The following is a 25033-nucleotide window of genomic DNA, read 5'->3' as shown; positions in this document are numbered from 1 at the left end:
TTTTTATTTACCATACTTGTTTATTTTTACAACCGCAGGTTTACATTAAATATCATAAAAACTAACAATTCATACGTCACCATATATTATCTGCAATTAGAGTGATTAAATAAAAATAAATTATACAATTTAAATGATCCCTTCAGACTGAACTGCTACAGATACAACACAGCAGCTACAATTAGTGTCCTATCCTGTAAATAAATAACCACAAAAAAGAGAAGGAAAAAACAAAACATGGCAAAATACATACTACATTTACCTAAACAGAAGAAAAGTTTGAAAAAGTGCACTACGATAAAATTAGGTTTTTACCTCAGGAAATACAGCTGGAAGTTTGCTCCTTACATGTGGTCACAGAAACACGGAGGGTTTTCATTTCATATTTACCAAAACGGCAAATATGAACTCAGTTTAATCCCGTCTGTCATTATACATTCAGGTTTCAGGGATATGATTTGTGCAGCTCGGCTGTTTCTGGAAGATAAAAGACCGTCTGGAATAAAAATAAACCTTGCAGATATCTTGAATAGCAGCTCGTACAGGGTCAAAGCGCTCACATGTGAAACAGTCCAGACTGAAGCTTCATTTTACACAGAAGCTGCATGTTTACATCACACAACACGGAAAACCTTTCCCCTCCAAGTGCGCTCTGATGAAAACTGTAAGACACTTTTCAAGTTGACTGCAGTGCTTTTATTTCAGCGCTGCAATCAACCTTTTTGCTACACGTGATTTACCTGCTGAATAATTAATGATGTGCAGTGAAAGCTCCGGGGAACTGGGTTGATGCCACAGTCTGCTTGTTGTCTTCCTGGATTGGTCAGTATTAAGAAGTCATTACTCTGCAGGTTTGCTGCATAGGTCAGGGCACTGTTAGGTACAGCAGAGGGTGATACAGTAAGCTGAGCACAGGTCACAAAGATCAAGAAGGCTTACTAAAGGTGAGGTAATCTCAGTCTCAACTCTAAGGCATGTTTACAGTTCAAGCAACGCTTCATTGTCGACATTTTGGCAGACATTTTGGCATCTTAAATGGGATATGCAGATTAACACAACATCCATGCATGTACTGTTGACATCACATACTTTCACTTTACTTTCGATGGTTGATGCTTTAAAAGGTAACATTTTTGAAACACACGGTCATGTTTTTGGTCCTGAATACAAGCTAAGAGCAGCGTGGTTTAGCTGATAAAATGCTGTAACTTCTTTTCGCCTCATCAGAAAGCATCCTTAATGTTTTTGAGCTGCCGTACAGCCAGGTCCACTGGGAGGTTGAATCTGAGATGGCTGATGCGACCCAGGATGCGCAGAGCTCCTTCGAAGCCGGTCTGGGCCATGTAGCTCCAGGACTGGTAGTGCGGGTGGATCAGAGTCCCAGATTTACACAGCAGGTTGAGCCACGACACGAGCCGCTGCTCGTTCAGAGCCATGCAGACCAGAGCTTTGAACTCCGTGTCCGGTCCTCTCTTGTAGCGCCCGTGCTCCTTCAGAACCGTGTGAATGGCCCACAGCAGAGACTGCTTTGGGGTGACTTTCCCCGGACCGCCACCTACATTCAGGCTGAAGGACTGAGACAGCTGTCGAGCCGGTGACTCCACAAAGGCCTTTCCGTTTTTGGAGTGGTAGTACTTAACGAAGAGTTCCCATGGGTGCATCATTTGTGGGGCAGGTCTGTAGGGCAGAAGGCAGGAGATGGGGGCCAGCACCAGACTCATGGTCTGGGAAGGTAAAAAGAGACCATGAGACAACAAGTCCTTCAGAGCAATCGCCAGCTCCTTCCTGACAGCCGTGGTCAGCTCGTCCCGGGCGCCGAGCGTTGTCGTGCTGGTGTAGCTGACCACGTGTTCGACTGAAGGGTGTCTGCGTGAGCCCAGCACTCGCACCTTCTCCACAGCTGCCTCCAGACGCTGCAGCAGAGGCCCGTAGTCCTGCCCAGCGGAGTCCTGAGGCCACATGCTCTGAGGGACGTGGCCGGCAGAGCAACCGAACTGACTCGCAGCAAAGATCTGCAATACGGCGAGGGCCCTCTGGATCAGCTGGAGGCCGGTTTCACGCATCCTCTGGGCCTGCTCCGGATCCACTGCAGGGTGGAGACGAGAGCCAGCGGATAGAGAAGTTTTAATAGATGCATGGAATACAAACCTTTTCAGAGAAGATGTTTTTTTTTTTTACAAGAAGAAAGCATTTGACAGTTTAATAACAAACATTTGTTACTAAAATACTTGCCTTTCTTTTTCGTTCCTGGAGTTCTGGCATTGGTCCCTGCTGCTTTCGGCTGCTGACTCTGTCCAGCATCTGACAAGAGAGGGTTTCCCACCTCATCTTTAGAAAGAGAAGCAAAATTCTGATTTAAATATGCAATTAAGCATAAAGCAGATGTTGTAGCAAAGAATGAAGCACTTTATGACACTTCAGAAGCCCTCGTACCCTGGATGAAGTTGATAAACATCTCCAGGTCCCTGATCTGGGTCTTGAGCTGCTCCACCAGCTGTTCTTTGACTCTGACCGGGTTCACTATCTGAGCGATGGCAGCGTCCACTCTCTGCCTCAGCTCCTCCGGGGACAAGTTCCCGATGTCCTCGTTCAGATTCACGTCCAACTTCTTGATCAGCTCATCGATGATGACCTGGAAAATGAAACAGTTTATTGTGTTGTGCAAATAAATAAATTAAATGAAGAATTAATAAGAAGGTATAAAGATGACTGCAAAAAAAAGCATTTCCACACACATTTTTCTTCTTCCAGTAATCAAAAACTGAACTTTTATCACATTAAAGTTGTTTTTTAGGGTCAAATTTGATTTCTTCTACACAGATTCAGTGCATCACTTCCTCATACTTAAAGTGTATTTAGTGTGTAACGCAGGTGTTGCAGATGACAATCGAACAACTGAGCGCTGTCTCACAGATCAGCGGTTTAAGGAGATGTTTAACTTGGACTTCCTTAAGTGCAACCTTCAGTTATGTAAACAGGGAAGTGCCTCTTAGTTCTGGAAAGAGCAAACAAAAGAAAACTACAGAAATATGTCAGAACAAATATAACTTTAATTGTTTACCAGTAGAGCAAAAATGTGGCAAATCTGAATGTTTTATACTTCATATTAGAAAGAAAGAACACAGCTTTATATCAACACAGAGGAAATTTGAGAACTTTAGCTCCATTTGTTCCACCTGATCTTAAATAAAGAAATAGTTACTGAACATGACAGGCTGGGTAAACCTCTGCTGTTGATTATATTTGTATTTAAACACAACATGTAGTTTTTATGTGACGGGACTGAAATGCAGCATTTCTGCTCCACCGACCTTCTGCCTCTCCATGACGACGGACTGCGGCAGCGAGTCGTAGCTGCCCTCCTGGTAGGCGAAGCGTTCCAGATCATCCAGCTGCGTCTTCAGCTGGAAAATGAGATCCTTTTGTTTTTCCCTTTGGGCCTCCAGACGCTCCCTCTTCTCCCTCTCACTCTGACAGGAAACACAAATACACAAACATAAATACAGTGAGTCATAGCACAGGCTGAATTTGTTTAAGTCTGTGCAGCTGGTTATCATATAGATGCACAATTTATGTTTACATAAACCTTCAAATGGACAGATTACTCACTAGATCTCCCTGCAAATGAAGCATGTGACAAAGAAAAACAAAAAAAAAGGCCTTTAGGTTGAACATAATGAGTCCTAATGTCATGGTGTTGAAATGTCACGTCAGCAGCAGGAACGAAACAGGTTGCTTCAGCATCACTGTGTGCAAACAGAAGCCTTTTTATCGCAGACTGTGATCTGTTGCAGGTGTGTCGTATAGCGTGAGCTGCTGAGAGTTACTCAGACAAAGCAACGTTTTCCACCAGAGATAAGAAAAAGTCGGGGAACAAAGCAGAGGTGGGTGCAGCAGCATGACGAGTGATGCAACGAGTACACGACCCAATTTATTCAAACAGCTCTGAGTGAATCATCTCAGCTAATCTCTGCGTGCTGCGTGTGTAAGGCAAACATGAATCACACACCAAATGGTTCTTTACCTTATTTATAATCATAAAAGCACTAATTTGATGAACTTTGTACTGGAAATTTAATTAAATTTAAGTGTCTGTTAATAAACACACATCACAGAAATATTGTTTAGTAAAAGCCATCAGAGATGCAGTTAAACATGTCTGATAAAATATTTCAAACGTTCAGCACCGATAATGGGCTGCAGATCCACAAACTGAGACAGGGATAAACCAAAACACAAAGGTTTTATTTTTATAAGATGGATGTTTTTAATACAAAAATGTGTTCAAAATACAAACCACCTGTTGGAACTGATTAAATTTTCTACTTCTTGTAAGAAGTGCATTTAATAATACTTGTATTGGCAAATACTCAAATATAAGTACTTATACTTATACTCAGTTGACAAAATGTGGTATTGGTGAATCTCTAAATTCAGACATTATCCTTAGAAATATTATTAAACAGAGGTAAATCAACTAATCGTCAATATTTGCCACTTAAAAAAAAGAAATGATCAGCCCTTCCCCGTAGCAGCAGCAGCTGCTACAGCCAGCTCACTGTAGCCCACAATTTAATTAGTTTTTGAACCAAGAATCCTCTTTTATTAAAGTGTCCAAGTTCTTCTAAGTTTTGTTAAATACGTGTTTTTTTTAAAATAAGTAATTGTTATATTATTGTTAAATCAAAAACAGATATTGGCCAGAAATAAAATAAATCTGCCATAGGCTGCCCTGATTTCTAAAGACTGTGATGGTCATAAAAAACATATCAGTCACCTATATTTTTAATAAAATATTATGATTGTTTATTTTCTAATATCTCATTTAGAGATTTGAGAATGTTTAAATGTTTACTATATCAAGAGAACTTTAATTGTTTAAGTTATTTCTAGTTTTTTCATTAGAAACTGGAAATTAAAAACCTATATATTCATATTTCTTTCTGCCACGTTTTGTGTTCTTTAGAAATACTAGAAGTGTAATTAAATGAAAGTAATGTACAGCTGTGGATTTGAGCATGGTTGTAAATTAATATGACTCTTTGTGGTTTATTAGTAAATAAGCTGCATTTTCTTTATAATAGCATTAATCTGTAATCTGTCCAACATGTTTGTGTAAATGACAGTAAAACAGTTTTACCCTCATGTCCCAGAGGAAATGACGGCTGGTTGTTGATATTTATGACAGAATTCAGGCTCACCGAGTTCTCCAGCTGCTGGGCATCCTGAGCCCTGCAGCCCAGGACGTGCGGGCAGCCCCTGAAGGCGAACTCCTCCAGCTCGGCCAACATCCGCTCCTTCTCCTCGCTCTGCGCGTGCACGATCTGCTTCAGCCGGAACTGAACCTGGGCGAAGTGGGAGGTCAGGGCGAGAAGAGAGGAGTTCAACAAGTCCTGCTCGTCTTCGAGCTTCCTCAGCCGGGCGGCCATCTCCTCCTCGGTGGCCGACGACGAGCCTCGCTGCCTGGGCTGAGCGCCGCTCTCATCCTCGGGGCTGGCCACGGCGCCCACCGGCGCCCATCGCTCCCCGGCGCCGGCGAACGCAGCCTCGCTGTCCGACGCCGACAGCTCCTCCGTGGACATTTTAGGAGAAGAGGGTCACCCCAGCTCTTTACTGACCGCCGCGGGTTCTCTGACACCGAATTTCGGACGGTTTTTTTTCTAAAGGTGCGCAGAAATACGTCGGAGAAACAGGTGCACCGCCATGTTGGAAAAGATGCGTCAGAAAGGAAGCGCGTGAAGATAAACAGACGTTACGTCTTTCCCTTCAAAATAAAAGCTTAAACTCTGACTGAAAGGAGTCGTGAGCGTCAGAAAACAAGTATATATTTATTTTTGCTGCCTTAAACATAAACATATCTTCCTAAATATGGAATTACTGTATGTCACAATAAACAAACAAATAAAAAATAAATAAATAGATAAATACCACAAGCCACCATGCTTAACAACAAAATCTATGACTCTGACTTCAGTAGATGTTTATTGTTTTGTCACAATATCTATCTATCTATCTATCTATCTATCTATCTATCTATCTATCTATCTATCTATCTATCTATCTATCTATCTATCTATCTATCTATCTATCTATCTATCTATCTATCTATCTATCTATCTATCTATCTATCTATCTATCTATCTATCTATCTATCTATCAATAAATAAATATACAGAAACCTTTGTGTCAAACTGGAGCTATGATCAGCATGATCTATTGTTACATATAATACAACATTATAATATCTTTGATAAAAGTAAGCTGGTTTGAACAGGAAAAATATATATATTTTACTGTTGTTTATTCAAAACTGTATCTACAGAAGACAACTTGTTATTACATGACAAAGAAATACGTAGCGACTTTTCATGTTGTCATTTGTTGTTTATTGGTTTAATGGAAAACCGGAAGGTCACACAAATCCTGAAAAATTAAGTTGCACCAAGCAGATAATTCTGTGTTGACCCAATACAATAAAATGATCAACAAATAGTATTAAATGTTACGACCCAAATGGATTTACAAACTGAAAATAAGTCTTCTGGTTTTATAAATAAGTTAAATGAAAAAAGTAGAATGAGGTGAAATAAGAAAAATGTTTCAAGAAATAAACTGTGTGCATGAAATAACAGGAACCTGTCAAGTTTGGATCATAATTTATCCTCAGTTAGAAGTGAATTTGGTGTTTCGGGCCACATTGGTGTAATTCAGTTTTACAGTGCATCCTTCTCCATAAATCACAGTTTTCTAAAAGAAAAATAAGCGATTTAAAAACATCCCCTTGTGTTTATTTTTATTGGTGCATTGCATGCAGAAAGAACAAATTCACAGATTCACAGATTCAGAGCTCTCTTCTTGTTGTTGAGGAAGTTCCAGTTGTGCCAGTTGGGCCTGGTGTTCTGGATGCAGGCGCCTCCTTCAGTGCAGCTGTAGTCTGCAGGGCAGCAGTGCTTCATGTCGCTGCAGCACACCGCCTGCAGGGGGGACACAGAAAGTTTGGTTTAATCTGGCCACTTTGGCTATTTTTATTATTTTATTGGCACGTTCTGAATACTTATTTGAAAGTCTGAAGCCTAACAACTTGTATTTTTATGACATTTTTGATTACCTGCAACAAGAAATCCTTATATTTAGTTTTACTTTTGGTATTTACCTTATCTTTGTTGACTCAAGGCCCACTAATTTGCATTAAACATGTATATTTACTCCTGTTTATAGGAAACAAACATAAACATATTTTCATCTTTGTGTAGTAGGACTTTTATTTTGTAACTGTTTGGTAATAATTTAGATCTGATAAGAATAAAACTGTATCTATTATGGATACAATTTAGAGACGTTCAGTCTGTAATAACTAAAAATAAATTTATAAGTGGCTTCAGTTTGCTTGAGCACATATATTTTCTGCAGGAGGGAAATAAATAAACTCATCAGTGTGCAGAGCATCATACATTAGGAGCTGGACAGCAGCCCCAGGTCATGGCGGACGTCCTGCAGCAGGTCTCGCTGTCTTTGCACTTGTACCGGTCGTCACACTGGATGTCTCTGTGCTTTAATGGAGCGAGCTGGAGGTGGTACTCAGGCAGGTAGACCGGGATCAGGGGGATGGTCTCCAGCTGCAGCATGATGACCTTCTGGCAGGACCTGGACGTGATATCGCAGGTGTAACCCTGAGGACAGCAGTGCTTCTGATCTGGGCAGCACACAGCCTGCAAACAGAGAACAAACAACACAACCCCTGAGGAAGCTAACGCATCCTGATACTGAGTCTTTTATAACCCCAGTTCTTAAAAAATGTTGCATTAAGAGACACAGAAGCGCTCACATTCTGCAGCGGGCAGCAGCCCCACTCGCCCGTGAACAGCCTGCAGCAGGACGTGTGTTCAGGACACTTATTCACAGCGTCGCACTGCACTGAGCGGGGATCAGATGAAGAGCTGGTGGTGGCTGGAATCTTAGTGTACCACGGGATCACCACTCCGTCTTTAACACACGAGACCCTGCTGTCTTCACACTGGTACCCGGTGGGACAGCAGTGGGACCCATCAGCACAGCAAACCGCCTGGGAGGAACAGGACATGAAAACCCTTCATTCTGCTTTCATCTGGATAGTTTCACACATGCAGAAATAAATGCTACAAATAAACTTTCATTAAATAGGCTGAAAAATTCTGGTTCATTTTTAAGACAAAGCGTATTACCATGCAAACTGTTTTCAGACTTTGTTTAGGATCTTGAGAATAAACAACTGTTTGCAGCAAAATGACCCACAAGTTCCCTGCGGCTCAAAGAAATGCGGTTCTGATTCATGAACCATCAGTTATACATTTCCAAGCAGGACGAGAAGATAAACATTGGAAACATTAAAAACAAAACAGAGTCAGGATGGTAAATGCTTCATTCTAATTTAAAACTGTGCAACTGGAAAATTCCACATTATAAAAAGCTATAGACTGTTCTGATAAAAAGACATTTGTGAAACGTGAGGTCAGAGATGCTTTGAGGAAGAAGAGCTGACCTTCGGCAGCGGACAACAGCCCCATTTTTTACAAGAAGCCATAAAGCAGCAGGTTGTCTCTGAAGGGCAGCTGGTGTGGGCGTCGCACTGAATCCTGTCCCCCACTTCATCCTCCTCCTCTTCATCATCCTCCTCCTCCTCAGCTGCCTGTGGTGTTGGAACCTCTTCCTCAGCCATCTCTGCTGTGGTTGTCACCTGGTTCGGGGCCGTCACTCCCTCTGTGGGGGGTGTTTCAGAGGTAAACGCAGGGATCTTCTCAGTCGTGGGCATCGAGTCTGAAGCGTTCACACAGGTCAGGGTCGTCAGGTCACAGGTGGTTTCAGCAGGGCAGCAGTGCTCACCGTCGTCACAACAAACTGCCTTTTTTAAACAAAATGACACAGAAACCTTCAGTCACAAACTTTGTTAAAGACGTTCCAACCAAAACCAGCAACGTGTTCATTTAATCTGACTGCAAGGCATCTAAACAAAGGAGACTTTAGAGTGAAACCATTTTCATCATTTCCTTTAAATGTTGCACCTTTTTTAAGATAAGTGACAAACAACACTGTTCGCATGTGCTGCAGAACATTTAGCACCTCCAGGATATGTTGAGAAACTCTTTTTGGAGGGGCAAGTGTGTAAAAATATGTAGCCTGATTTATGAAAGCCTCAAAGGCAAAGACTTTTAAAAGAAGTTGGCTCTAAACTGTTTATGGTGTTTTTTTTACCTGAAGTAGAGGACAGCAGGCCCAAGAACCGTGTTTGGTTTTACAGCAGGTGCTCCCATCGGGGCAGGAAACTGTTTCAGTGCAGGGGATGTTACCGACTGGAAAAAACCCCAGAAACAATTATGCTGGGGAAATTATTTTATCCTAACAAACCTGGTTAGGTTTTGCAAAGTAGCATGAGATACAGAACAGAGCATGATGTATAGAATAGAATATTACACATCGTTCTCCTCCAAATACTTTAACAGCTGACTGATATTCTCACCTGTAACTGCCTGATGAGACACTTCCTTATCAAAAGAAGGAACCGAACTTATTGTGGTGACTTCAGGGGATTTTTCTGTTTCAGTATTATCCGCTGTCTTAGAGATAATCCTTCCACCCTCTGTGAATGTAACATAAACGTATAGATTAGTACAGGAAAGTAAAACGGACATTTAATGCAACACGGACACCCAGGCTGACCTTTCTGGTTCTCCCAGTCTGCGCTCAGCCTGGCGGGGAACTTGTCCCACATCGGTGACTCTCCTTCAGAGGCAGAAATGCACTTCATGTGTTCGACGTCACATGTTGTCCCCTCAGAGCAGCAGTGTAACTTATCATCGCAGCAAACGGCCTGCAGAAAAAATAAAGTCACATTCGCTGCCTCCTCAGAACCTCGCAGGATAAGGAGACGATAACCGGACGTCAGAACGAGGCATGCAAACGCATCATTTGACTGTTCTTTCCCTTATTATCGCACTCATGGTGTATAGTTATATTTGCATGAAACAGCTGAATATAATTAAAAAAAGATCAATCATCATGTACCTTTGGGATGGGACAGCATCCCCAGTTGCCTTCTGGGGTTTCACTGCAGCTTGCACCGTTTGGACACTCCGACAAGCCGTCATTGCACAAAACTGTAGTCACGACTTCTTTCACAGCAACACATGAGCACATTATATTTAAATACACTGATAAAACAGTGATAAGGGAGTGTAAAATTTAAATACTGAAACAGGAAATCAACCTTTTATGATGCAGGAGTGGCTATCGAGGCTGCACTGGTGGCCCTCAGGGCAGCAGTGTTTGCCATCAGAGCAGGAGACTCCCTGTTGGAGGCCAGGAAATTCAAAAAGCTTCTTCACTCTAACTTTTGTAAAAGAATATTTGCAAAACAAAACCCTCCTCAAAGACACAGCATGGCCGCAAAAACAGCTTGTGGATCATCTTCCAACTAACTGCCAGCTGTTTATTCAGTGCACAGCTGCAGCTTTTTAAAGACATTTATCACAATAAGAGATTCATGCATCCAGTTCAGGGTCATGGCACAGCTGGTTATCTCCTACAATTATAGATTTTACTCCTAAAACACAATGTAGGTTTACTTTTTGTGAAGACAAACCAAACCACACTTCATCAGCTTTCTTCCTCCTCGATAACAGCATCAAATGATCACTTTTAATCCATACCTTTCCATTAATTCTTGAAGAGTTCTGTGTGTCATTTATGCTGTGTGGTTCATTTACCTTTGCTAAGGGACAGCAGCCAAACCTTGTCAAAGCCTTCAGGCAGGAAAATTCAGCGGGGCATCGTGACTGATCAGGACAGACGTTATCGTCGTCCTCACCCATGTATGACTTAATCATCCTGAAGGACTGAAAGAAGAACGCCGCTCAGAATATTTAAACTGTTCGTGAAGGGAAACCTGGGATTGTAATCCTACTTTAGAGACTGGTGGCTGCTCAGCTGAGGCTCTCTCCACCCACGGGATGGACACAGTGTTGTTGACGCAGCTGGACGTCGCTCCATCACAGAGTGTCCCTGCTGGACAGCAGTGGACATGATCCTCGCAGCATTCAGCCTGTGGAGACAGGAGGATACGAACACTTTGACTACCAAAATTATGCAGCTGGCTATCACACACGCTGAATGAACCCTGTCCCTTTATCTGGTTCATAAAGTAGTAAAACACTGTTCAGGATGAATAGTACTACTGTAGTATGATAATGTAGAGTACAAGACAAACATTATCTTTTGTGTTTAGGATTTGAACATACAAAAGGTAAGGATAAAACTTAAGTCAGGGTAAACATTGTAGTTAATTTAGGTTTAGTAGGCACTAGTTGTTGTTATTTCTAGTTAGAAATTTGCTCTGTAACAATATGTTGACTGTTAGCTGTGTACGTTAGGAAATATTGATTATACTTCATTTAGGCTTTGTACGGCAGTGTGCAAACAAGCTTCAATAAAGATAAAAAGTACCCAACTGGACTAAAACATAATGAGTACACACATTTTTGGGGTGATAGATCCCAGTTTAAACAAACTGTAACTGAACAACAGGTACAACTCAAAGGATGTTTATCATTCATATAAAATAACAAAAAACTGTAACGTTGTGAGCTCAGCTCAGGTACTCAAACTGAGCCAAGCATTGTCTAAATTTCTATCTCTGCAAAGAGTTTATTGTTGGTATAAATTATATTAAAAATGTGCCAAAATCAGACCAAAATGAAACAGCCATTACTGAACCAGGTCAAGGTTTACCACCAGGAAACTCACAACACAATCTGCTAAATTCACCATATTTAAGCATTATTTATTATGCAACATACCATAGTCTATGTCACACACAATGTCAGTACACTAGTAAATGAGATGAGAATGCTCTGAGGGTTTATGTTCAGTCTGTTCAATCTACCTGATCAAACGGGCAGCATTCGTAGCCATTAGATGGGCTGTTGCAGCAGGTTTGACCCTCCTTACATCTTCCTGCATCTGGACACTCATCAGCACCAACCAGGACCAGAAGAGCCCCGCAGATCACAACCCAGCTCTGCATCTGCACGGAGAATCACACAAACAGAGGCTGGTAAAAAAAAAGGTAGAAGTTATGCACAGATGATCCTCTTTTCCACTGGACTCCAGGACTGATCTTTTTCCTCTCAAAAAGCTGCACAAACTTTTGGCTTTAAGGAAATAAATAATAAATATGCCAAAAAAACTGCACATACAATTTTGTAGCTTTTCTTGAACTTGTAGTTCTTTGTTAAAAATAACATAAACTATCTTTATATTATCACTCAGTCAAGTAAAAACAAACCCAAGTAGTGTCTGAGAGAGACTCAGTGCTATTTGTTTATTTCCTGTATGGTACTTCCTTTAACTATTTACGCCTCTTTTTGTTGTTGTTCTTTTTTCCCGGCAGTACAAAAACATGAACACAAAATTAAGCACTTGCAGTTTGGTTTAACTTACAATTTAGGAAAGTAAAAAAAGTGTATATTTTACACAAAACAATTGGAAAACAACATTTATGTGTGTGAGTGATGCATCAAGAATGCAATTTCAACTTCTTTACTTTTCAAGCAATTTCCCTTTGACTTAAGCCCAAAAGAGGTTTATAATGCTCTTACCTTTGTTAAAGTCAGAAAAGCTGCTGTGAGTTTCACGACTGTCTCTAAAGTAATTCCCTAAAGAAATGCAGTGAATTATCTCTGAGAACACACCCACAGAGAGAGGAAGGAGAGAGGCAGCTCTTAATTTCCATAGCTATCTTTTAGGCCACACTTTGACACAAAACCTGCTATATGATTTTATTAATAAATAATTCAGTTTTAGATGAATTAGTCAGAATAATTCCGAGAATAAATTCTTGTTTACATGCGGCAGTTGACGCAGTGCAGTTGCAGACTTGTGTCCACTAGATGGCGCCAGAGATTCGAACGCAGCAGCAGGGGGAGGAGCTAAGTGACTCCGAGCGCTGATCTCCAAACCATCTGTACCGGCCGCTCTCCGTCACTTGAATGCTACTGGACTGAGCGCATATGTTTGCGGAGTCTGGTTAAAGGGTACGCGAGCATTTTGTGCTCAGTGACCCTGAACTGCCCGACTCCTGAAACATTTTATAATCGGGCTGCCCCGCGATGAAGAGCCCAAATAATATCAAGTGGCTCTTGACTGATATGGGAGACGAAACGTGTGTTTGTAAAAAAGGCTGGCAGCTAAAGTAGAGGTGAGTAACGTGAGGGCCTTATCTTTAAAAAAAGGGGTAGCTTAGCTAAAAAAAAGCAACAAGCTAGCTAAGCTACGGAGCTAACTAGCGTTTTAACGGTTTTAAAATATCACATTTTAACAAGTCTGACTCAGTGCATTTGATGAATAATTACATTTGGTTTTAAAAGGGTTCCTGCTCACCTCTATTGTGATATAAGATATATACATTTAGTTACAAGCGACGTTAGCGAGCTAATGCTAAAAAAGAACGGCGTGTACAGTCGCTGGATTTCATGCACGTTTTTGGACTGTGGTGTGTTTTTTGTGTTTTAGAATCCAACTGAAGCTTTAATCTAATCTAAAATGAAGTCTGTTGGTGGGTGCTTAGCTTATCACAAAGTATATCCTGTCAGCAACAGCAGCAGACTTGTTTACTTTGACTGAGACGTGATAAATGTCCCTGCAGCGCTGTGGGATTTACGCAGACCTTCGACCGTTTTTTGGACTATCTGAAGTGGAAAAACAAACCAGGGTAGACAAACACAGAGAGCTACGTGGTTAACATCGCTGCACAAATTGCGATGAACTCCAGGAACTGTCTGACAAGAAAGCGGAAACTAAAAAAAAGAAAAGAGGCGTTCCTCGTGGTGGCTTAGGGAAACCATTTTGGTTTGAGGGTCGGGAGGCGAGGCTTTCTGACTGCAGGGTGAGATTGGAGACATGCATGTCAGAGATAAGCTATCAAAACGTTTCAAGGACCTTATTTTAACAACTCCACCTAGACTTCCTCTGCTCAGTTCAAACACAAACCTGCAAAGGCTTTATTACAGGGTATTTAGTAGTTTGTCCTTTCAATGTGCTAAATTACCTCGAGGTGACATAATTGGGAGGATCTTAGGAGCAGGTAACAAACACCTTTCTGACACAAGATGCTGACCTGTTAGCGTTAGGTTGCTGATCACTCCTCCTGAATCGTCTTACGTCACTGTAGGATTTAATTTCTTCAGCTTGCTGAATGTTTAACAGGACCAGAGGACGCCTCTGTGACGTTCAGCGTGCACCATGTTTTCAGCGAGACCTGCTGTTATGTTCTTTTTGGTCTGACAGGTGGGCAGGATGGGGGAGCGGCCCGTTGGCGGCCCCGTGGCTGCGATCTCTCCAGTGCAGCAGATGCTGGCCTCTGGCACTGGAGCCCTCCTCACATCTCTATTTGGTTAGATTATAGAAACAGAGACTTAAAAAACAACAACAAAAAAAAACAAACGCTAATTTAAGTGGAGTTTTGTACAGTGTGTTGCCATTTCACTTATTTTGTGTATTGTTTTCTGACGTAATAATTGGAGTTGTGAATTTGTTTACAGTCACTCCGCTGGACGTTGTGAAGATAAGGCTGCAGGCTCAGCAAACACCCTTCCACCAAGGTACAAACGTTTTTATATCACTTTAATATTGCTTTTGCTCCTGAAACTAACGCTGCCACACTTATCTGCTCAGTCTTAACGCCCTGCCTCCTTTTTTGCCCTCTTCTTTGCTTCGTTTTATAGCTTTAGCCTGTGAACTCACTCCGAGAGGTGGTGTCAGCCGCTCTTCCAGATGTGAGTATTGACCCGCTGCAGCAGCAGATAAGGCAGATATTTTCTGTGTGGCCATGTGCTACAATAACAAACATTTTCTGCTTGGAAAACCAAAATAGCTTCTTTTGCAAATAGATTCAGATGTTTGAAAGTCTCTTCAAAAGTCCGTCCTAAACAAACCTGCAGAGTAAATAGAAACAAGGCCAGCCCTGATGTTATCTTGTGGCAGTGCGGTCAGCGCCGTCGCCTCTATTATTAATGACTGCTGCGAAGGCTTGTATAACTCAGATTGGTTGAGGACATTAAGCTGAGTTGCAAAAAAGGTTGTAGTTAATAAGTAAACTGCTGGCAGTCGTTGGGTTTATACAGCCTTAAAAAGCTTTGTTTGATGTTTCGGTTTTTCTGATTTCTGGTTCTTCTTTCCAGGGAAGTGCTTTCTGTATTGCAATGGCCTGATGGATCACATCTACGTCTGTCGGAACGGATCCAGCTGTACCAGCTGGTACAAAACACCAACACATTTTAGTGGGACTCTTGTAAGTTGCACCACATTCACATTTAGGTTTGTGTGTGCGCTTGTTGTTCAGAAAATGAACTGAATTTTGTTTGTGCTGCAGGACGCTTTTGTGAAAATCACCCGTCATGAAGGACTTCGGTCCCTGTGGAGTGGGCTGCCACCAACGCTGTGAGTGGCTTTTAGAAAACATTTACAGAACCAGATAAATGAGAGAGACTTGTCATTTCAGAAAGTAGGCCTGGAAACAGGATCCGGTTAAATGATCTTCTTGCTTTTAATGATTCCTGAGTAAAATAAACACGATCCAAACTGATGGATATGTCAGGTATGATAGGAGCTGATCAAATTCTTTATAACAAAAAATACTGTACGTGTAGAAAAATTCACACGTTTTTCAAGATTCTCCCGTGTCACTAAACTAATTTCAATAAAGTGCATTCAGTGTCTTTTTGGTGTAAATTTCCTGCACAGTTTCCAGCTCATATAAGGAAGCAGTCATTTAAATTTCCACATAAAAGTTGCAGATCTGAGCATCACTTTCAGTCAGTACAGTTTCTGTTTTTACACATGCAACCTTTTATCGGTTTGATGTAAAACGCTTGTGTATCTGTGTGCGTGTGAAGGGTTATGGCGGTGCCAGCCACGGTCATCTACTTCACCTGCTACGACCAGCTGAGGGACTTCCTGTGGTTTGGTCTGGGTCTTCAGGGAAACCATGTCCCTCTTCTGGCTGGAGGTCTCGCTAGATGTAAGTACATGAAAAGTCTGTGAAGATATCTCAGCTGTTTCGTGTCTGTGTGTTTCTTTAGTTTCAACCTGTGGTTTGGTGTGTGTGTGGATTGCAGTGGGAGCTGTGACGGTGATCAGCCCCCTGGAGCTGGTCAGGACCAAGATGCAGTCCAGAAAGTTGTCTTACAGCGAGCTGCGGGTGTGTATTCGCTCTGCTGTGGCCCAGTGCGGCCTGCTGTCCCTGTGGAGGGGCTGGGGACCCACCGTTTTCAGAGACGTGCCCTTTTCTGGTGAGAAACATTAACGACTGGGACAGATAAATCAATCAAAGTCAAATAAATCTTTAGCAGAGAAGCTGCTGATGTTAGCCTCACGTCCTGCTGGTTACTGTGTTAACTAATCCTGGGGCTAATATAATCACATATCGTTAAATACTCTGCTGAATGTATCGTAAATACACTGTTAAAAACTCTTTACACATACTGACGGTTTAGCTGCAGTGCTGCTTTCAGTGGTTTTACAAATAAAGTGAAACTTTTATGAGACTAAAACAAGGACGTCAAAGTAGTTTCATAAGTTTGCTAATTGTTACAACAACAAATAGGAGAACCAACTTTGTTTTGTTTGTGTGTTTTTGCAGCTTTGTACTGGTTTAACTATGAACTGGTGAAGACCAAGCTGTGTGAACAGTATCAGATGCCTCAGGCCAACTTTTCCATCAGTTTCACTGCCGGAGCCGTCTCTGGAGCTGTGAGTACTCCACGGGAAAGCTGAAACACACCTCGCTTTAGTTGTTTGTTTTTACCCCACAAAGTGCCATTTAATGCAGTGGTTCCCAAACCTTTTAGCTTCTGAGACACAGAATAATAGTTTTCGAGGTTTATAACCCAACTATCACCAGTTTAAGTCGACACTTTGTTAATAAACTTTATTAAACAAGAGCCTTATGACGACACAGACAGCCTTACAAACCAATATATTCTTTCTTTTTAATTTGATTTCTGGAGATTATCTGAGAACCCCCACATGTTTCCTGACCCACACTGTGGGAACCCCTGATTTAATCTACTGCTTCATTTTAAAATAAAACCCCTCTCAAATGTGAAAATGGTTTAAAAATAAAAAGAAACAGAACTTTTTGTTGTTTTTCTGCACAAACTACGAGTTAAAACAGCTGTTTTGATGACTCAGCTATTGTAAAAGTAGATAAAAGTGCAACTTAATCTGTTTTTAACAAATTATTGATCACAAATACCTTTTATGTAATTGACTTGAGTGACTTTTATAACATTCAGATATCTGATATCAGCCTTTTGTTGTAGATATCTTTATTAGGACGCTGAATCAATGTTTCTTTAGCAATAAATGGAGTTACTTCTAGAATTAGTTATCCTTTAAAAAGATCAACTCGAAGTGGTTGTTGTGTAACTTGTTGTGCAGCTGTGTCTGTATTGTTCAGGAAATGACTGTTCCTCTTTGTCGTGCTTAGATCGCTGCCGTTCTGACGCTGCCGTTTGACGTCGTAAAAACTCGGAGGCAGATTCAGCTCGGAGAGATGGATACTCTGGGAGGTCTGTGTTTACACATACTTACTGTAGGAATTTAGGTTGTGTAGAATTCTTGTTTTTATGTGGGAAAACTTCTAAACAGAAATGTATCATTCCTTGACAGTTTATGTAAAGAAAACCACGTCCACTTGGCACATAATGAAGGAAATCTGGGCTGAGTTGGGCTACAGAGGCCTTTTTGCAGGTACATACATTTTAACCAACATAAAACAAATATGTTTGATTGATTAAAGGTAAAAGCATGTTCTTGTCTTCCAGGTTTCATGCCCAGGGTGATCAAAGTAGCCCCGGCTTGTGCTGTTATGATAAGCAGCTACGAGTTTGGGAAGGCCTTCTTTCAACAAATGAACCGCGATCGGCAGCAGCTGGCAACCTGAGGCGGCGCTGGTGGGCGTCACTGAGCAGCTGGATTTGAGTCTCCTCAGACGAAAGCTCGAGGAACCGGGCAACCTGGATTTTATTTTATTTTATTTTGTTTCTCAACACAAAAATTGAGGATTCCCGTTCTTTGTAAGGCCTTCTTCTCCCTGTAGATTTACTCCCACGAACATGAAGTGTTCACAAAAAAAGACTTGACAAACGCGTACAATCTTGGCCACAAAAAGGAGTTTGAATAAGTCTGAATCCCGAGAGAAGCTAACCCTTGTTTATTTTTGTACATTTTTTTTTATAGGTTAAAGAAAATGTGTTTTTAGTGAGGAGATTTGCACCGAAAGTGTTGAGGAATGTGTCACAGCTTCTTTAATGACGACCGTTAGACCCCTTACCCAGTCTGCATGGCAGCTTTGGAAACTTCTAAAGACTTTATCTGCACTGTAACATGAGTCAGGGAAATTCGCTCCTGGTGCGTCCAGCCCTTTACAGTACAGAGTCCAGATAATCTGCACCACCCTCCCTTGTTCTACTTCATTATCTGCGGTCCTTCAACAGTAAAGCATGGCAGTTTTCAGCTATTATCTGCTGTGTAGATGACTGACAGATATGCTGGATACATGTTTTTATGTATGCAACACGAGCTGTGAAACTAAAAAGCATCCAGAGCGAAAGATGTAAATGTTTGTTTGGATAAATGTCTCTGTTTCAGTTATGATAGTTCACGAAATGCCACACTTTATGACATGCAACATTTAGTTGATGAGAGAATACTCGCTTCACTGAAGCAAGCCTTACCGGACGTTGCAGCATGTCTTCAAGCATTCAGCATGCAGTGCTGTAACTAAAAACATTTCAGTCAGAAATTAAAATGTTGCCGATCGGCATTCTGGTGAACAAATGCTTTAAAATATATAGAAAACAAATAAACTAATTAAAGAAAACCCTGGACCATAAACAGTTTGTCCTAATTTGAAGGATGTTATTGTATTTTTTTTTGTTGTGGTTACATATAAATCATAATTGTATTAAAATGTTACAACCTGACTTCAGTGTAAGGAGTGACTTATTTATATCACTGAGTATTTGAAATGCCCTTTTTTTATTTAACTCACATAACATTTACAATGGTAATATTTGGATTTGATATCAGACACCATTAAATGAAGAAAAACAGATTCTGCTGAAAGTGATGTGGGTTATATGCACATATAGATGTTAGGAGCATGTTGGGGAAAAATATTGCATCATTTTGAGTTCTGTCTCTGAAATGGTGGAACTATTACTAACTAATACCCCTTCATAAAGAGCTTTGGCTCTAATGCACTACTTTTATTTTATATAATTTAATGTGTGGATTAGCAGCCAGTTTCACACTCTCTCACACACACACACACACTGAATGCATTATCTATCTAATATGTGTCAGGGTGTACCACTTCCTTCCCACATTTCAATTGCATTTAAACGCAAAACCTTTATTTTGCTTTCCGAATGTCCCTCATGGGGCTAAACCATGCTGCATATGCTAGTTCAACTACCATTTAATTTTTTTTCTTAGCAGGTATAAAGTTTTAATCTGAACAAAGCGATTATATAGATTTAATTTCATTGCAAGGAATTTGTATAGTTAAACAGAAAAAAGTATTTTTTGTTGCGGGTTGTTTACGCTGTAAAAGTCGACAGCGACATCTAGTGGCTGAAAATGTTTAAACAGCCACGGCGGAAATCTCGAGGGCGGGGCTTCTCGGGACAAAGTCTCGCTGGTTCACGCGATATCTTGTCTCTATAAATTAGCGATTAGCCCGTTTTCAGGCCTCTTTCAATCGGACTGGAGACAAAATGGTGAGTTGTTTCGTCGTCATGTTTGAGCACTTCGCAAGAATCCATTAACCATCTGACGCATCCTTTGATTTATACTGCTTTAAAACAAACTAATAGTGTTGTTTCATACCTTTAATAAGATTTTCACAAACATTTCGAAGCATTTTAAGTCTGAATTTGTAGCTTTCGGGTTGCATGCTTAGCCACACCGGCGAGTCTGGGTCCAAAATGGCTGCTTAAACTAGGCCCATACGTACGTTTTTACGAAGTTACCAAGGATAATTACTATGAAGTCGCATCTTAAACATAGTTATTGGTTTAAAGTCAAAATCTTAAAAAGTTTGTGTTGCAAACGTTATAGTTGTTGCTGGGATTTTGTGACTTGTGATCAGTAACAGGTCACCAAAATGAACCACTGTGTTAAATGTTGCTGATTGTTTATGTTTAATCCAAACGTAAAGTATGAGGAAGCTAACTTCCTACCGTTTTACAGTCCCACCGTAAGTTTTCAGCTCCACGCCACGGATCTCTTGGCTTTCTGCCCCGGAAGAGGAGCCGTCGTCATCGGGGTAAGGTCAAGAGCTTCCCCAAGGATGACCCCAGCAAGCCCGTCCACCTGACCGCCTTCCTGGGCTACAAGGCCGGCATGACCCACATTGTCCGTGAGGTCGACAGACCTGGCTCAAGTAAGTGTTGCACGTAAATGAAACCTGGTCCTGATTTATTGTCAGCTAAGTTTGTTAAATTTTAATATCTGGAACGGTCTTTAAAATGTTCTGCCTGTGATGAGACTCTCGACGGGCGGACAGAGCGGGTCTACACCCCATTGCTGAATGTCGAGCACTGAGCGCGGTCTATGCCATAAGCATGTATATATGAAGATTTAAACCTTAATGCTTCATCTGGATAACCTTCTTTGTTGTTTCCTTGTACAGAGGTGAACAAGAAGGAGGTAGTTGAGGCTGTGACCATCATTGAGACTCCTCCCATGATCATTGTTGGAGTCGTGGGTTACGTCAACACTCCCCGCGGCCTGCGTTCCCTCAAGACCATCTTCGCCGAGCACATCAGTGACGAGTGCAAGCGTCGGTTCTACAAGAACTGGTAGGTTTGAACTCAGATCATCTCTTCATGTGAAGCAGATGTTAGTTGCCAGTGGAAATGAAGCAGAACCATATTTTCACTGAGCGAGTCTTAACATTTCGGTGGCCCCCCCCCCTTGTGGCAGCTCCGCTCAGGTGCCGTGTGCCCTGATGAGCTCCGGGCTCCTCTGGCCAGTGGAAAGTGCTTCTTAGAAACTGCCATGAGCCGAAATCTATCTTGGCTGACGCAGCCCCCAACCCCTGATGGAGGGAGAGCTATCAGCTGTGCACTGTGTTCTTCCGCTGGCCCTTTGGGGGTCATGAGGAACCTGTGCCAACATTTTTTCCTGCTTGCTTCTCTCAGGTACAAGTCCAAGAAGAAGGCCTTCACCAAATACTGCAAGAAATGGCAGGATGAAGAGGGCAAGAAGCAGCTGGAGAAAGACTTTGCTGCCATGAAGAAGTACTGCGAGGTCATCAGAGTCATCACCCACACACAGGTCAGTAAATCTGAGTCGAGTTAAAGATGGCTGTCCTAATCTGTCAGTGACGAGACCACAGAACTCGCGCCAGGCGTGGCGCCCGATAGTAATGAGGAAATCTTCCATGCTGCCTTCCGTCTGAGACGAAGCTAAAAGAAAACTCTTCTTATGTGATGTTTATTTTCTGTGCTTAACCTCGTGTTTTCTGTACAGATGCGTCTGTTGCCTCTGAGGCAGAAGAAGGCTCACCTGATGGAGGTGCAGCTGAATGGAGGCACCATCTCCGACAAGGTGGACTGGGCCCGCGAGAAGCTGGAGCAGGCCGTCCCTGTGAGCACAGTATTCATCCAGGACGAGATGATTGACGTCATCGGTGTCACAAAGGGTCATGGATACAAGGGTAAGTTGGTGATCCCTCTTTAAGATGTCAAGCAGGTTTAAACTGAGCTCAAATTTAACTTAACTTTTTTTTTTAACTAGGTGTCACCAGCCGTTGGCACACGAAGAAGCTTCCTCGCAAGACTCATCGTGGTCTGCGTAAGGTGGCCTGTATCGGAGCCTGGCATCCGGCTCGTGTGGCCTTCTCTGTGGCCCGCGCTGGTCAGAAGGGTTACCACCACCGCACAGAAATCAACAAGAAGATCTACAAGATCGGCATGGGCTTCCACACCAAGGACGGGAAAGTGGTCAAGAACAACGCCTCCACAGAGTACGATCTGACCAACAAGAGCATCAACCCCCTGGTAAGAGACCTGAAGGTTCACGTGACGCTTAATACTTGAGTCAGGAGCAGAAGTGTCTTATGTTGTCCTTAAACTACAGGGTGGATTTGTCCACTACGGAGAGGTTAACAACGACTTTGTCATGGTGAAGGGCTGCGTTGTGGGAACAAAGAAGAGGGTGCTGACTCTGCGTAAGGTGAGCCAAAAAAAAACCCCAACGATATCAAGCCAAATAATGTAAATTTAAGGAAGCAAAGACTTACACTGTTGAATAAAATCTTTCCTTCAGTCTCTGCTGGTGCAGACCAGCCGCCGTGCTTTGGAGAAGATCGACCTCAAGTTTATCGACACCACCTCCAAGTTCGGTCACGGTCGCTTCCAGACCGTGGAGGAGAAGAAGGCCTTCATGGTGAGGCTAATAAAAGCTTTGAATTGTGGCAGATTAATTCAGGAGAACCCCAGATGTAATATTTCATCCTTTGCTTTCCCGAGATCATTTGGAGGCGGGTATAAATTTGTACTGATAAACGCTAGGATGGATCCACTGCTGCTGTTTGCTTGTTTATAAGAGACTTAGTGGAAACTTTGATCTCTGGTTCCAGGACTGCAGCTTTAATGAACTCTGGTTGTTGTTTTTGTTTCTGGTTCTGTGGAGCACTGTTCGTAACCTGGTTCAGCTGCCCGTGTGAACTCTGGGTTCCATTCCAGTGCCATAGTGATCTCCAGTGAGGCAGGGGAGCAGTGCCTGTTTGTGCTGACTCCCTGTTCACTCTCTGGGAACACCGGCTGCTCTGAGCCCATCGCAGACAGGAAGTGTTGACGTGCAGCTGATGGTTTCTTCTTCTTTGTTTTTCACAGGGACCACTCAAGAAGGACCGCATCGCCAAAGAGGAGACTGTTTAAAGTCCCCAACGTCAGAAAATGTCTCTGCTGGATCGACTTGTCACCATCACTGTTCTGCAGAGTTGTTTAATAAAAAAATCAAAAGAATAACTTTGTCTGTTTTTCTTTAGCCCAGCTTTTTTAAATGTAAGGAACGCCACTGAGGCGGTCCTCAGTCTAAATCTGATTGGTTAAACTGGCTCTGTGCTAAATTAGCACAGAGCCAGTCTTGTTTGCTGCAGCTGAAAAGGTTGCTGTCAGCGGCCACGTATGCAGAACTGATGGACAGGAAGTTTAGCAAACATTGCATGTTTTATTTAAACTGGCTGTATGTGTCCTTGAGCTGTGAGGTTTGCATTTGGCTGACAGCAGAGCTCCTGCACTCACAGGATGATAATTAAGCTCCGGCATCATCTATTCTGACTCCTCGCTTCCAAAACTTAAAAGCTCCACTTCAGCAGGTGATGAAGACTCAGAGGGGACTCTACAGGCCGGTCAGGTGTCCCGTAAAACGCCCCGCTGAGAATTATCTGCTGAATATTCAGCCTTTTTTAGCAGGGATGTGGATTTACTGCACAGGTTTTCAAGGTCTCTCCTCACCTGGAGCTGAAGGACGACTTTTCTGTGGAGCAGAGGTTTAAGATTTTGACGTTTTCTCTACCAAAGCAGTTTCTGGAGCAGGCAGTCGGCATCATGTGAAGGACGTTTGGGATAAAAGATGAGACTGCGGTACATGTAGAAGCAGGAGGGTGGTCATGGAGATGGTCCTGCTGTTACATAACCATCTCCAGAGACTGACCTCTGCCCTGCTGCAGCTTTANCACCCACCGCCGTGCTGAATGCTATCAGTCCAGAATCGGGTCAAAAACCGGTCCCCTCCAGGCTTATTCAGGTGGGGTCCAGTGTAAATCTCCTCACCTTCTCTTCAGTCATCACGATCATCTAAACCAGGTTTGGGCGTCCGGGCCAGTGTTGGGTTGAGTGAATTTGTTATCAGCTCGCAGAACATGAATGCTTGAAATATCTGATTTATTTCTGTTCTCTGCGCTCACTGATTGTGAAGATAACAGATGTTCAATATATTATGCAGCCCTAGTTTCTGGTAATTTTACTTATATTTTAGTCTCTTTGTGCCATTTTGTTTTCTGTCAGCTTCTTGGATAATTCTAAAGTTACTTTTTGTGTTCAAACTGCTTTGTTTCACGTTTTGTCTTTGTGTGTGTGTTTTTTTGTTTCTCATGTGCCATTTTTGTTTATCTTTTGCATCATTTTCTTGGCATTTTAAATCTGTTTGCAGTACTTATTTTACCTCACCTTCATAACTTGTGTTTTTATCAGTCTGGTTGTTATTTTTGCTCTTTCAGTTCTTGCGGATCAGTTTGGGTCTAAGTTGGGTCTCTGTGTGGTCTTTTGAATAATTAGGTCTGCGCCTCTGCACTCGTTTGTAGTATCTAAAGGCCGTTTTGTGTTAAATTGCAAAAGATTTTCTCATTTTAAATTGTATTCTCACAGTTAGTGGTCATTTTGTGTATTAATGGTAGTTTTCCTCTAAGAGATATGATAGAAACACTAGTTTGTCATCATTTTATGCATCTTAGGATAATATTGCTTCACTTTTGTACATTTTTTGGTCCTTGTGTGTTGATTTGTTTCACAGGTTTACAAACTGTAGGTCTTTGCGTCGGCTTGCAGTAAATGTTTTATATTTTGTGTTTACATTGTGTGTTTTGTCATTACGCGCCAACTGTTGCCTCTCTTTCATTTTTCCCTGATTAGTTTATTTCTCCATATTAAATGAGCCAGAGAAGAACGAGGGCTGCTTTCTCTGTGACTTCACTTCAGATGAGTCCATATGCATGTGTGTGTGTGTGTGTGTGTGTGTGTGTGTGTGTGTGTGTGTGCACGTTCATGCAGAGGAACCTCCAGTCCAGAGCTGCGGTAGCAGCTGTTGTTAGTGGGACGGCAGCCAGGTAACCAGGGTGCATGCTGGGACAGCAGACAGCAGAGCCAAGCGTTTGATTCATGTGAATCTGAATCTGTGCAGGTCTGAGTGTTGCATCGCCGTCGTCCGG

General features: G+C 42.2%; 4 protein-coding genes and 2 non-coding genes across 9 annotated transcripts; 4 read left to right on the top strand and 2 right to left on the bottom strand.

Annotated features, from left to right (window-relative positions):
* rundc1 (RUN domain containing 1) lies at positions 1-11137 on the bottom strand. Of its 2 annotated transcripts, XM_037978596.1 has the most exons (6): positions 11134-11137; positions 5202-5455; positions 3312-3470; positions 2434-2632; positions 2233-2328; positions 1-2086 (listed from the first exon to the last, which is right to left on the bottom strand). In XM_037978596.1, exons 2-6 carry the CDS (start codon positions 5427-5429, stop codon positions 1224-1226), a joined length of 1545 nt encoding a protein of 514 aa, XP_037834524.1. In that variant the 5' UTR covers positions 5430-5455; positions 11134-11137; the 3' UTR covers positions 1-1223. The 2 variants fall into 2 exon arrangements, with proteins under 2 accessions (XP_037834524.1, XP_017275007.1); XM_017419518.3 differs by lacking the exon at positions 11134-11137 and having other exon boundaries at positions 5202-5730.
* On the bottom strand, positions 6366-12873 carry grna (granulin a). Of its 3 annotated transcripts, none has more exons than XM_017419353.3 (13): positions 12228-12340; positions 11915-12055; positions 10937-11074; positions 10740-10868; positions 10241-10322; positions 10039-10145; positions 9694-9844; positions 9494-9613; positions 9229-9326; positions 8519-8878; positions 7826-8062; positions 7452-7709; positions 6366-6974 (listed from the first exon to the last, which is right to left on the bottom strand). In XM_017419353.3, exons 1-13 carry the CDS (start codon positions 12273-12275, stop codon positions 6834-6836), a joined length of 2010 nt encoding a protein of 669 aa, XP_017274842.1. In that variant the 5' UTR covers positions 12276-12340; the 3' UTR covers positions 6366-6833. The 3 variants fall into 3 exon arrangements, with proteins under 3 accessions (XP_017274842.1, XP_017274840.1, XP_017274841.1); XM_017419351.3 differs by having other exon boundaries at positions 10039-10142; XM_017419352.3 differs by lacking the exon at positions 12228-12340 and adding an exon at positions 12630-12873 and having other exon boundaries at positions 6367-6974.
* Positions 12874-13027: 154 nt separating this feature from the next.
* On the top strand, positions 13028-19016 carry slc25a39 (solute carrier family 25 member 39). Its single transcript, XM_017419523.3, has 12 exons — positions 13028-13228; positions 14317-14422; positions 14571-14630; positions 14754-14804; positions 15210-15319; positions 15401-15468; positions 15924-16048; positions 16146-16319; positions 16670-16779; positions 17519-17600; positions 17701-17781; positions 17856-19016. Exons 2-12 carry the CDS (start codon positions 14326-14328, stop codon positions 17972-17974), a joined length of 1077 nt encoding a protein of 358 aa, XP_017275012.1. The 5' UTR covers positions 13028-13228; positions 14317-14325; the 3' UTR covers positions 17975-19016.
* A 676-nt stretch (positions 19017-19692) lies between these two features.
* On the top strand, positions 19693-23072 carry rpl3 (ribosomal protein L3). The gene is made up of 9 exons (XM_017419509.3): positions 19693-19814; positions 20287-20479; positions 20729-20897; positions 21240-21375; positions 21571-21757; positions 21838-22100; positions 22180-22275; positions 22369-22488; positions 22938-23072. The coding sequence occupies exons 1-9, from the start codon at positions 19812-19814 to the stop codon at positions 22980-22982; spliced, it is 1212 nt and encodes a 403-aa protein (XP_017274998.1). The 5' UTR covers positions 19693-19811; the 3' UTR covers positions 22983-23072.
* On the top strand, positions 21414-21506 carry LOC112450610. The gene has a single exon (XR_003039283.1). It is a non-coding gene; the product is annotated as a small nucleolar RNA U83B (small nucleolar RNA).
* On the top strand, positions 22732-22864 carry LOC112450609. Its single transcript, XR_003039282.1, has one exon. It is a non-coding gene; the product is annotated as a small nucleolar RNA SNORA54 (small nucleolar RNA).
* Positions 23073-25033: the final 1961 nt, after the last annotated feature.

Source organism: Kryptolebias marmoratus, linkage group LG12 (assembly GCF_001649575.2).
Source record: "Kryptolebias marmoratus isolate JLee-2015 linkage group LG12, ASM164957v2, whole genome shotgun sequence".
In the NCBI taxonomy this organism is placed as follows: domain Eukaryota; kingdom Metazoa; phylum Chordata; class Actinopteri; order Cyprinodontiformes; family Rivulidae; genus Kryptolebias; species Kryptolebias marmoratus.
The sequence above is the reverse complement of the archived record's forward strand: the minus strand, read 5'-3'. Positions and strand labels throughout refer to the sequence as shown.